This window comes from Alligator sinensis, unplaced genomic scaffold, assembly GCF_000455745.1.
Source record: "Alligator sinensis unplaced genomic scaffold, ASM45574v1 scaffold806_1, whole genome shotgun sequence".
Taxonomy (NCBI): domain Eukaryota; kingdom Metazoa; phylum Chordata; order Crocodylia; family Alligatoridae; genus Alligator; species Alligator sinensis.
This window is the reverse complement of record NW_005842521.1, coordinates 823,675-837,449: the sequence shown is the minus strand read 5'-3', so window position 1 is coordinate 837,449 and position 13,775 is coordinate 823,675. Positions and strand designations below refer to the sequence as shown.

Genomic DNA, 13,775 nt, shown 5'->3' with positions numbered 1-13,775 from the left:
AACACCTTCAACATGTTTTAGTTTGCTGCCTAACAAAATGCAACAGTGCACGGGGCGCTGGAAGCCGATGTGCCTGGGTCTTGGCAGGTCCTGCGCAGCTCAGGGCTGTGGGACTCGGTGGCAGCCCGTGCAGGCAGGCTCCACTGAAGAAAAAAAAATTTTTAAAACAGCAAGCCTGATCTTTTTTTTTTCCTCCCCAGCTGTGTGGGGGCCCGGTACTTTGCTTCGGAACTGCGAGGGAGCCAGCGGTTCCCTCCATGGCTGTGGGGCCCCCGGGACCACCTAGGCCAGGTGCCAATGGGAGTATGCCATCTTGGGGGCCCCCACACAGCTCAAGGACAGCTTGTCCCTTCCCCCCCGCTGCTGAAGAGGCAGGTAAGGATCGGGCCCGCACCCTTGTATACATGCCATGGGGGTTTCGTTCAGTATAATTCTCCCTAAATTGAAGTGGTGCTTTTAAAAACGCACTGTTTCAATTTAGGGAGAACTAAACCGAATTAAACCCTTGTGGCGAGAGGGGAGAAAGATGCTCTATGTCTTGTTTATGACAAAATGCAAGGGTGCATCCATGCGGTGCTGATTTTTATGATGTAGAATATTTTAACTATACAAAGATCAACAATTCATTTCATGTTGTTAACCAAATAGCAATGAGACAATAACAAGATTTAACCACTACTGCCTGAGATTGAATTTGAGTCAGTAACTTGGAGATGAAGGCCAGGATTTTCAAAGCAGGCCATTTGTTTTGGGAGAATAAATCCTATTGACTTTCAATGATTTTTTTGTGCTCCTCATGCACTTAGGTGCTTTTGAAAATCCCAAATGAAAATCTCTATCATTCCTATCAACCCTTTATGGTCTCCGTTAGTTTATTTAGTATTTAAATATGAAAGGTACGTAACCATTTTTCCAAATGGTAAAAACTGACTGAAAAAGTGCCTAGTAAATTTCATCTTTAAAACAGTCAGAATGAAATGTTGGCCCAGTCAAATTCAATGGGAGCTGATTGTTGATTTTGATAACTTTTACCTGTGAAAAGTGGTGACTTCTCTTTTTCATCTGAAAAAAACCTCTCAAACCTTTTTTTGAAATCAAAATAAACATACAAACAATGCCCCCCCCCCCCCAAAAAAAACCCCAAACCCTCAGACCAAAACAAAACAAAAATCCCCAAAGGTCTAATTCATGTTAACCCCATTCCCATTTTACACTATTTGAACAATATAGAGAGATCTGAATGTAAATGAGAATTCTAGACTAATTCCTTTTCTAGGCTGGAGACCTGGGTGAATTAGAGCTACAACTGATTCTTACCCCACAAAGTTATAAATTTCTGAGTACAAAGGGTTTTAATTAAATAAATGCAATGCTATAATTTGGGATTGTGCAAGTATTTTACTGACCCTGGCTTTAAGCAGTGATTTCCACTTCCAATTAATTTTTTTAAACATTGTAGACTATTAAATAGAAGGAAGAACTAACCACTAACCTTCAGGTCTTGTGAATTCTCTGAACGTGGGTAGTGAAATGACAGTGTGAGAAATTGTGTGGACTGGATCCAGAACACAGTTGACATCATTTGGTCGGCAAGACTTGATACAGCGAATAGTATCAGTCTTTTCAAGTCTGTATCTAAGAGAAATGAGAGAGAGAAATATTTACCTTAAAAGTGAATTACTTTGTTTTTTAAGATAGGGAATTAAAAGCTACAGTGAATCCAAGTATCCACTCTTTACCTCAAATTTTTAACCAACCAATAATAATTAGAATGAGAGTACCACAGGATCATTTAGTTTGGCTGAGAGCTGCAGTCAAAAAATCCTCAACTATACATCTGTAAACCTCAGGACATATAAGCAGCAATGAGAGAAAACTGATGATGTACAAGATACCCATGAAAAGTAGTTTTCCAAACACAAGCTGGTGAAATCAGCCTGGCTTCACTGACTTCAGTGGAACCATGCTGATTTACACAAGATTCAAATCCAGCATTCAATGTTTAATTTAGTATTGGACATTCATCCAAAACATAGACACATTTCTCTGATCTAGAAATCTGGCAGGAAATATCATGGGGCCTGTTGCTCCATATGATCTTTTGTACAGCAAGAGCCAAAAAAGCCCTCTGTCAAATCTTTTCTGTATCTTCCTCTAATCTGAGGAAACAAAGTAGAGTGTAAACCGGGGAACAAAGTTAACCAAATTGTTTCAAATCTCAAAGGTTTTATTTTAATTTTGGGAATTTAGAGTAATCTCATATTCTGTCTCAACTTGCTGCTTCTCCCTCATTGCAAGCCTCTTTGATATTAAAGTACAACTTCTCACTCTTGTATAACTAGATTGAATTAAGAGTCACTTAGATTTCAAGAATGTCATACAATGCCTGGTCTGTGTTCCCTGAAGATGAAAGGACTGTTGGAACTTGAAATGTCACCAAGTCTTGCAAGTGAGATCAACTTTGACCCAACCATTTCTCCACGTTTTCAAGCAGAAAGAGAAGTTGGTTACAGTCTCATATTTCTAGTCAGAGTAAGCAAGACTGAGAGAAAACATCACATAGAAGAGTAGCAGTAAAAACTGAAGCTTTAGTCTGTTGACTATCTCTAGGGGGAAAAAAACTTATTCCTATTGCTTTCAAATATGCTGGCAAAGCTCACACCTGGAAATCATATTTTTTTCAACATGAAACTCAGAATGGATATTGTAGCTCTTAAAAAACCAGTAACATATTTATAATTGCTCAAGCAAACAAATCTGTACATAATAATTGTGTGTATAATAAAGTGTGGATGAAAGAAAAACATAAATCATTATTGAAGATATTGAACTCAACACATGTAGCTGGATATAGCCCATGTGAATCAAATAAAGCAAAGCTAAATTACAACTGAAGATCTGACTCATTATTTTTAATTTAAGGTTCATGTCTCAGGATTTTAGAACATCACTGTAGGAGTGTTCCCACCTTCTCCCTAAGTACTACACTGAATAATTTCCAAGGTGAGTTATGGGGTGGAAGGGGAGTGTAAGTGCCTTCTGCTAGAACGTCCGATGCCACGCATTTTGCTGTGTGGTATTTCTGAACTAGATGCAGCAGTGAGCTGATCCAGTATGACAAATCCTACACCTTTGTCTTTTCCACAATGATTTAGCTTCTCTGCAGAGCAGAAGAAAGGGAGCTGAATACACAAGATGCTGCAGCATGCTGGAGCATTCTGATTGTATCAGAACATATTCTAATCAGAACACGTTGGAGCACGTGTATAGGTGCACTCAGATCCCAATCTAAATCAGCCCATTTCAGGAATGAAGTAAGCAGAAAAGGATTGAGACAAAACACAGACTGTAGTAATCCATGCCAAATGACCAAATATACAGGAATTTAAGACAAAAATGAAGAAAATAAATTAGTACATGGTAATGCATGCAAGAACCTACACACAGATGTGCAGTCTTCTCCCATGTGAACCTCCACAGCTGGAATCAAAGTAACTAAGTCAGCCTGGTTTTACTTCCAGCAACATTCCTTAGGTTTCTGAAATATTTCTAATATCCTTCTTTATACAATATTAACAATACAGTGCTGACTACAAATGCTTGATCTAGACATTTTACTGACGCTTACAGTAATGGCCTAACTCATTTGGCAGCTTCCTTACTTAAATGCAACCATCCTAAACTCATGCCAGCACAATGCCTATAAAACAGGGTTGCACATTGTAATGTTCTATTCAACATTATCCAGCATGCACACAGAGACACCTGGTGTTGGAATTTCAAAAGCATGAAACAGTGGCTGGACTGATCTCATTAGCATCAGTGGAAGCTTTCCCTTTGATTTTAAAAGGAGTACTGTCAGATCAATACTGATTTTCCTGAAATTCCCCCTTCTCCCCACTGTGCATTTACATGTATTTTATACAATAAATCCCAATGCAAGAAATCATAATTTGTCAAAGCTGGAGTCCTACATAAAGCCCATAGTTCCAGCTTTACTCTTGATCCAACAGGGATAAACGTTCAGCCAGCAAGTATGTTACATGTTTACAAAAGCAACATAATCTTCATGATTATTAGCAATTTCACATCAGAGGCTTTATATCAAATTTCTTTCCAGTCTCTGCACCTTGTGACTTTTTCATGGCGGACTTGCAATTCTGGTGTCATTCTCAGTCTTACCTTCACCTTTCTCCTCATTCATGCAGATTCTTACCATTCTTTTCTGTCCCTAGGCTAAAAATCTGGTTCCTTCACCTTGGCCTCCCTAACTTTTCCTCCTCTGACCTCCTGTATTTCAATACCTGTTAATTGCTATGGTATATTCAGAATGCAGCATCTGACATCACTTTCTTTTGTTCTGAACCACAAAACCCCTGTCCTCGGGCCCCCATCTCTCAAGAACAACCCATTTACTTCTGCACCTACCTTCTATTCTTTCTCACCTCCAAAACTGCACGCTCCTCTATGTTCTGTGTTTTACAGCTCTAATCATTTTTGTACCCACTCCTGTGTTCTTGTATTTTGCTAAATATTTAATGTGCCCTCCTCTCACATTTACCTCCATCCATATGGTTGCTACATTTGGAGCAGGTTCCTTCCTCTGTGCCAAAACATTTCCTTCTGAGAATCTTTTTCTCCCTTTCAGTTTGCTTTCTAAACACTAATCTCAGCCCTCATGCAGTCTGCTATTTGCTTCATGCCTGTTCCATTTAAAAAGAGGAAGAGGAAACAGAAGAAGAAAGAGCTTCATTTCTCAGAATACGTTATAAATAATGCTTCCCTCTTTCCACTCAAGTTCTTTTGTCATTTCTGTTTACATTAGCAGCTAATTTAATTAGTCAGATCCTCTGGCCAGAAACCTTGGTTTCATTCTCATCTGGAAAGAACCAGGAGCATCCAGAATGCCATATCATTATATGAATGTAGAAGTTCCAAGTAATCTGCAGTGTGCATCTAATATGACACAGTTCGGGCTCTGAATTCTTGCATTACTTGCTAAAGACATACACACAATAAAATGGCAGTATATTGTAGCATCTTCTAATACTTCAGTTATGGTCCCCCCTTCTTTTTCTGCTAAGTAAGTGCATAGTAATGCTGAAAAACTTAATTTAGTTTTTGGCTATCTAAATTGATTGTGGCCCCAGAGACCTGTATAATGAGCCTACAGCTACATTTTGGGCATCCACAGGCCTACCTTATCAATGGGATAAGAAACTCCTTGAGCCCATATGATATGGGTTTCTGCTTTCAGTATTTAACATTTTGATTGTACCCTCACTGATAGACTCCTGTTTCTTCACAAGGAAGAGCTATCAAGGTCATTACAAATTGGCACCACTGCTGGGACTTGAAGTCCTGTCAACCATTTGGGATTAACTTTGCCTAAGAAAGCATGCAACATACTGGCTAGCTGTTATGATTATATCCCAGTGAAGTCCTTTGCTCATGTTGAGGATAAGAACCTGAAGTGTACAGCTAAGAGGAATCAATCCTTGGGCTCAAGCAGTTGAGGCCTTGTGATCTTGGTTTCAAAGACTGTAAGTTCTTATGTTGATGCTGAATCTGGTGTCTCTATTTACGTGGTAATACATATGATGTATACACATATATTCTATAACCATGCAGAACAGCTTACTCCTGGCACAAACAATCAAGGCTAAATATATGTGAGGCTATGGCCATGCCAGGAAGAATGCCTATTAAAAAATATATGTGGATCATAACCCCAGGCCAATCTTTAATGTCCTTTTAGCACCACAAGTACAAGCATTAGAGAGTAAACGAGATTTTCTTTGGGCTTTTGCAATAATACAGTTGATGCGATAATAGAAGTGGTGTAACTGGAAGTCTTGTAGCATCTTCATCACTGAATGAGAGGCAACCAGGTTTTTTTTGTCTTCAAACTTAGGTGAACTTTTAGTGTTATTAGAAAAATCTCCATTTATATTCATGAAAAATCTCCATTCATATTCAGCTTTGATTTGGAAGTTGTGGAGAGAAAACTGACATGGAACCCAACATCATTTTTCTATAGACAAACTTCAGACCATAATCCCTGAATAGCAAGTAATTCATCATTTGCTATTAGCTAAATGGAGCTAGTTGCTTACTGATTTTCCAGCATTAATTTGACCACAACAGAAGTTCCAAGTGGAAGAGAATGAAATAACTCTAGAAGAGACTATAGTTGGGGGATTCTTTTCTATACCATCTTTTAAAATTGAGGGCCAAGTTATGGTATAAATCAGAAATCATCATCAGAAATTAATTGGTTTTAATGGAGCCATGATAAATTATACCAGTGACTAGAGATCTTCAGTACCTTTGGGTTTCTGAGTTCCTACTTAAAAGGACTTTGATTTTCAGAAAGTGTCTAAGTATTTGCCTTCTGATCAGTCAAACACTCTACAGTTGCCTCCCATTGAACACCCTAAATTGACCTACTCCATATCACCACTGACTTTTGAAATATGGGGCCTACATGTATCAGTTTGTGTGTTTTCAGAAGTGGTCTGACTCCACTACAGTATGATAAATATGTAATGTCCTTAACTCTGTGTATTTAGAAAGAGTAATAAAGTGTTATAGGACATCAGGTTCACAATTTATATAGTGATACACAGTATGCACAAGAAACCCTGCCCAAGTTGAGATGTTAAGTGATGGACAGAAGTGGAAAACCATAGTGATGATGATAAATAAAATGCAAGTGCAGCATGCAATAGATGAATTGGCATTACAACTTTATTAAAATTGAAAGAGGAAAAAAGCTACTGTCTGAAGGGGAAAAAATAGCCACTGCTGCCTGCATGTTAGGAATCAAAGCTGTGGAGAGACAAAGATAAAAAGTTTGGCAATAAATGTGTTGACAGTTCCATGACGGGAAAGTTGCATTTGAATGGTCAGAAGAAGGTCTCTGGGCTCTGTGATTTGCTGCTGCATGACCACAATACCACTGTGGTTGTTCACTTTTTTTGTGGTGAAAAAACCCTCCTCGTTCCCGCTGATGATGGACAGCAGAATTTTATCCCCAGGGACAGCATTGGAAGGGCCCATGCGGAAAATGTCGGTGGGTACTTGAATGTTGGTAGGAAAAGAGAGGTGATAGTAGGTTATTCTCAAAGGCAGGCTCTGGCACTCCTTATTTTCATTACAAGACAAGCGCTCACAGCGACTGCAAGAAAAGTGAGAACACAAGACAAGAGGAAGATTAGCGTACATTCAGCAAGCGTGATAGTAAAGAAGGGCAGTGGGGTTGGGGAAAAGATATGCCAGTTTGCATATAGTATCCATTCTCGATTATGGCTGACTCAATCATAATTCAATAGACATTTATTTAATTAAGACTGCAATTAGTGTTTTGTGCTCTTAGGACATGGTTATCATTTCCAGTAGCACTGGCCTTGCATCCACTGACATGTTACCAATGGGTGAAGAATTACCATAATTTAGTGTGCAATTGACTGGGGTTCTCTGTAGGGAAGTTTTAGCTACTATTTTGTTGCTGTTTTTCATATATCGTCTTGTACCTGCTTAAGACAAAGGAACTTCTTAAAGTGACTAACTATTTTGGGGTGCCCAGTTTAAGAGAGCATAAGGCAGTGGTTCTCAACAGGTGAGCCACAAGCTCCTTTTGAAGGTGCAGCAGGGTGCAAGAGTATAAGTACTCGCTCATCCTCACCTTGTCCCTGTGCAAGGAGGTAAGGGCAGGCTTGCCTCTGCCTGGTTCCAGTGCAAAGAGGTAAACTTAAATTTGTTCCTACTCACCCCTGTATGAGCTTGCTGCTTGCTCCTCCCCCTTCCCACTTTCCCCTCCTACTCCACAGGGAGCTAAGCACAGGCTTGTCTGTGACTAGCTCTAATGCTGATGACAGGAGTTAAGTACTCACTTCTTCCCTTCCATCCCCCTCAGGAGTTAAGTGCTACAAAAATAAATTAGTGAATTGTTGTGCAGCGCAATTCTCACAGAAGCTATGGAGGGGTGCCAGGAGCCAAAAAAAGTTGAGAACCACTAGTCCACGGATTTGACTTTAAGCAGAATACCAGCCCCTTAAAAAAATATTAAATCTTGCGACAGTTTCTCTAAGCTGGGCTGCATCCTAGAGCATCATACTTGCTAGTTAATCTTGAAAATTTGCATACCATCATGGATCATGGTCTCTTTCTCTTTTTTTATAAAAGAAGGGCATTTATACATATACTTTTTTGTCCCGCGACACACCAGAGATCCACTGCTTCAGAGCAGACTCAATTAATTTCTGCAGCCAGATCAGGCAAAAATTGTCACTTCTGTCTACACCCTTTTCACCCTAACACTTTTTCAATGGATAAGAGTAGCTGATTTGAGTTAACTGCCTTTCAAGCTACATGTGTCAAGGGCTTTGCTGTTCTTCTTTTGCACCAGGTTTTGGCTCATATCAATCAGAACTGCCTCAAGTTGAGGAACTGCCTCAACTACACATTGTTTTTAGCCATAGTGATCAGTGCCAACCTGTGCAACCAAGGAACTATATACCTCCTGTTTAAGCAGGCACTGAAAGCCAGAACCCGGCTTCTCAGAAATGAGAGAACCTGGAGTTTTTGGGAGGGGGAAAGGGATGCTTTTTTACAGCATATGCCCTAAATTAATTGCTCTACCCACCTACAGACTCACTCAAAGGGATGACAAGTGAGATTTCTGTATGCTGATAAGAAAGAAAGAGCAGGTTCTCTCTCAATACCTTACTGATTGCTGTTTTTCTAGCCTCCATACCACACAATCAGTTCCGTTGGATAACAACGTGAACCAATCGGGGTGGAAATAGGAAATAGACTCAGTCCTACCAGGGGTAAATCAGCCGCCAAGAGAGGGAGCAATATCTTTTCTTTCTGCTACTGAGATAAAAGAAGCTATTTCTCTAAATGTAAAACAAACAGGTAAATGCATTATTGTTCGTAGTGAATGGGAAACATTATAGTTTACCAACATGACATATCAGATCTTGATTAGCATCTTAAAGGCTTGGGGGATTATCTCATAGCATTACAGATTCATATTATATATATGCACACACACACACACATGAGGCCCATCTCCGATACAGCCGTGCATCAAGTATACTATGAAAGATTTGCTAAACTCAACAGGAAAATTATATCCAGGTTTTACTACTACTTCTCTTGTTTAAATATGTTAAACCAGTGCATTACCATCCACACAAGAATCATGTCCTATGCATGTTTTCAGAACTCTTCAGAACAAAATTATTTATTTGTGATGAAAAATAATTGTTTTAAAAGGCTATTACCCATTACAAATGTTCTGGACTGGAAACATGGCTTGCTTCATACTACACACTATTAAATACTTGTTAAGAAATACAAATACTTGTTCTGTTTCTTCTGTTCAGAAGAATTCTATCTGCATTACATGGATCATAGGCCTTTGTATACGGATCACAATTCTGTAAGCAAGCAACACTGCTCTTTTGTTTGCCAGCATTCAAGACAACTGTGCCCATTCCTGGAGCTCTGAGTGCATGCAGCTTCAATACTCTGATGGTCCTTAGCTCACACATGTGTAACACCCACACACACTTGTGCTGTGTATGGCAGAGTATACACCTTTGGCTGCTGTGTATTGTATGTGCCCCCTTGGGTGGTTGGGTGTTTTGTGGTTGTGGTTTTGGGGGGGGGGGGGTGGTTCTGTATTTACCGTCTCCTCCACCCCCACCCCCTTTCCCCTATCCCCCACTTTTCTCCTCTGGTCTGTTGCTTTAAGGAGAAAATATGCAATCTGGCCATGCAGGCAAGATGGCCCCTATTGTTCTGGCCACATGTTCTGCATGTGGAAAGCTGGGGACTTGTATCTGGGTAAGAAATGTAAAATCCTTTGGCCCAATTCACCAGGGAGAGCAGAAGCTTCTCCAGGCAGATTATTTGAGAGAGATTGAAGCATGGCACCCTAACTGGACAAGGCTAAGATGATGTCATGCTAAGGGAGGTAAGATCAGCTGGGCTGGTTTGGAGGGGAGAGAAGCTGGCATGAGCTGCTGAACAGAGAACTCTTCTCTCCTCCTTTTCTTTCCCCTTTTCTGAGGTTTTAAAGGATTAATACCAGGGAAGAAGGTATTGAGTCCTTAGGCTGGCTGGCCAGGAATTAGGTCTGGAAGTTTTTTAAGAGGGTTGAAACCTAGGAGTTTCTAATTCTGCTAAATTGGCAAGGGTTGGAGCTTTGCCAGCTTTGGGCTGGGGTTCAGGTTTGTAACCTTCGGCTGCCGGTGAAGCTGTGTGACCCAGACTACCTGCAGTCCAGGCCCAGAGGCTAGGTTTGGCTTTCCCCCTTTGTTTCTTCTGATGATCCTTGACTCCACCCAAGCTGTGTAGTTGGGGCCAACTGTAGCCAGAAATCAGCCTGGCTCCCTTTTCATTTTGACCTACAGTTTCTGTTTCAGCAAGCTATATAATCCAGCCCAGAAATGTGTGTGTGGGGGGGGGGGCGGCACTGAATGCTGTTTGGAGCCACAGTCATCCCCTCACACAGCCTCTGTTTGGAGCAAAGATGGGTGTCCTGCCACTTCTCCAGGAGCAGTTAGGAAGGGGCCACAACTACACCACCAACCACAAGCAGCTTCCCAATGTGTGGTAAACTTCAATCATAAGACCATTCCAGCGTGGATCCTGGATCTAACCCTCTGGGGAGCCCTGAGTCCAAGGCTGGTCTGGGGTTCAACCTATGAACTGTAGTTGTCAAGAAAACGTTTATATTGTGTTTAAGCTTTTGTTCTTTTTTTTGGTTTTGTTTTCTTTGTGTTTTGGTAACTGTGACAAGTCTTGTGGCCACAGGGGTGGCCATGATGCCCCCTAGTGGCCCAGTAGCTCCTGTCCAGCTCAGACTCTAATGTCGCTCTCCCTAGATTGTTCGCCCACCACGCCTTGTTCTTAATATTAAAGGTTGATTAAGGGAGGCTGTCAGCAGGCCTTAGAGTGAGTCTTACTCCTAATAATTTCCCGCTGGGTCTCAATCCAATCCTTAGGCCTGATAGGTCCCTCTCAGCCTGACCAGATCTGTCTAGAGCACCTGTAGCCTTATGGGCGAACTGTGTGGCTTCTTTTCCTCCCCTGCACCACACCCTAAGCCTTGCAGATGTTACTGTATTGTTGTTCACTTGCTGAGCTTTCGCCTCCTCAGCCTCCGCCCCTTTCCTCTCAGCTACGCCCTTTAGCCCAGGCCCACTGTGTTGGACCTGGCTTTGGGGCACTAGCTTTAGTTTGTCCCTTCTGATCCCCGGGTCCCTGGGGCCTGTCTGCTGGGCCCCTCACCTTTGTCTCACTGTGCCCCTCTGGTGCTGGTCCCCTGGCCCCTGTCTTGCTGCACCCCCCTTGGGTGGCAGGGCCCTGTCTAGCCTTGTGGCCCTAATGCAGCACTGTGCACACTCTGGGCTCAACAATCACTCGTAACTGCACCCCTGTCAGGTGCCCGGCTCCTGGACCCTGTATGGCTCTGCAACCTTGCACTCTGTGCCTCTCTGGACTCAACATTAGCTCAAGCCTGGAAACGCTGAAAGCAATCATGTGCCCTTCAGGTACTGATGAGATTGCCATAAACCACCCCTTACAGTCTCAACCCAAACCGATACACTGATCACGGATACAAACAGTAACTTAAACCATAAGCCCCCAGGCTATAACAGAAACACAAACAGCAGCAGAAGCAGCCCTCTCCCGCTTTAAGAGGGCACACTTTCCTCATCTCCCAGTGGACACACCTTCCAGCTGAGGGCTATACCCTAGGCTATATACTCAACCCCCTTGGGCTCTCGGACCCATTGCTTTCACACACAGCCACTTTCCCGGGCTCTCGGACTCTTGGGACCTGGCTCAGGCCTTCCCTGGGCACAGGGACCCTCTGGTAGGCACCTCAAACACTCTAGGGGTTAACATAAAACAAAGGCCACTTGCCTGTAAACCCAGTCTTTCTCTGCCCAGGGAACTTGCCTCTCTGCCCAGGCCTGAAGAGTTGTTTAGCTCAATCCATAGCTCAATCCAGGTCCCTGCCTAAGCCCTGCTGCCCTGCAGCCAGGAGCTCCTCACTTTGTGGTTGCTGGGGAGAGACTGCCTGTCTGGTTCAGGCTCTGGGCTTATACAGCTCCAGCTTGAGCCCTCTTCCAGTCAGGTGAGTCCCTCTCAGCTTCCCTCTGCCACCTGCAAGCAGCCTTTCAGGCTGCTTGCTCTCTAAAAGGAGCAGGCACATCCCAGTGCCCTGCTACAGTAATAACTTTGTATTTGTTGGCTTATACTGCTTGCGAGAATGGGGATTTGTGTGTGTGGGATACCCCAGTCAAACTTAGTGTTCCTAGATTTTTTGGTGGGAGCTCAAGCCATGGGTATAATTCACTGGGAACCCTGGAATGTAAACCTGGCCCTTTCTGCTGCTGGCCTGTATCTGGCAGAAGGGTTACACATGAAAACAATATACATATGTATTTTCAGAATTGAGGCTTGATTAGGTCTGGATATTGTCTTTCCTCAACATTTGCCATAATTGCCCAAGGAATAGATATGACAGAACTGCAAAAGATATTGAGTACTGACGTGGAACTCACTGCTGACTATCTCTATAAGTGGTGCTTCAAGTTGAGCATCAGTAAATCAGTATCATTATTCTTCCACTTTGACAATCATTGAGCCAAGAGCATGCTGAATATCGGAGTAGGCAACAACTTCTTTCCCCATGAGCAGACCCCAAGTCCCTCACCTATAATTATTACATTCAGAAGGTTAGCAATAAAGTCTCTGCACGAGTAGCTGCCTTAAGAAGTTTAGGCAGCACAACATGGAGTGCCAACTTCTAAGTGTTCAGAACCACTGCACTTGCATTGGTATGCATCCCAGCAGAATATTGTGCTTGTGTATGGCCCAGAAGATGTCACACTAAAAAGACTAACAGTGTGCACTGAGACTCATAATAATAGACTGCACAGCCTACAGACACACGGATGTGCTCCCTGTACTCTGGGGCATCAGACCAAGTGATATAAGAAGACAGGCTTAAAAGACTTAAAAGCTGTAAACCACTTATACATGAAGCCCACAAGCTCCTAGAAGAGACTGGAGATGCAGAACCAAACCTATGACCAGCAATGGAGTGGGCTGACCACTGGGAAAGGTCACACCTATTCCTACCGTATTTTATATCAACACCAAACGAGTCCTGCATTAGGCACGACCTTGACAAAAAAGCATGGGTCAAGCTGAACAGACTGAGAACTGGATATGGATATCTCAAAACAACACTTCACAAGATGAAAGTCTTTGACAGCCCCCTTTGTGAATGTGTCCAACAAACAGCACAGCACTTAATCAAAAGTCGCAATCTTCCAAGTACTCAGACAGGGCAGATGGAATCTGCACATTAAGCAATAATGTGCTTATCCAACTCAGATTTGAAAGTTGATGTTGGATGCCATACAAAAGAGAAAGAAAAAAATTTAGATCTTCTTCAGATATTTCAGCTATGTTAGTTTTCACATTTTTCCATTTCTCATACTCAGTTGTAGAGAAGAGCATTCATAGCAATAATAATCAGATTTTTTTTTAAACATGACATTTGGTGGTCCACAATACATACTGCACACTTCATTTTTGGGTTTCATTAATGTGGACTAATTGTTCCATTAAATAACCACAAAAGATAGTTAATAAATATTATTGCTTTCAAAGACCTGAGTTCAATCTGGGGTCATGTACCACAATGGCAATAAACAATGACTATCTAAATCCCAATGTAC

General features: G+C 42.0%; 1 protein-coding gene across 1 annotated transcript in view; it reads right to left on the bottom strand.

The window, feature by feature from the left end:
* Nucleotides 1–13,775, bottom strand: part of FBLN1 (fibulin 1) — a 125,292-nt gene that overhangs the window by 38,716 nt on the left and 72,801 nt on the right. Inside the window, exon 16 of the mRNA XM_025213320.1 lies at nt 1,493–1,635. Coding sequence (XP_025069105.1) covers nt 1,493–1,635 — 143 coding nt within the window. The remainder of the gene's footprint in view (nt 1–1,492; nt 1,636–13,775) is intronic.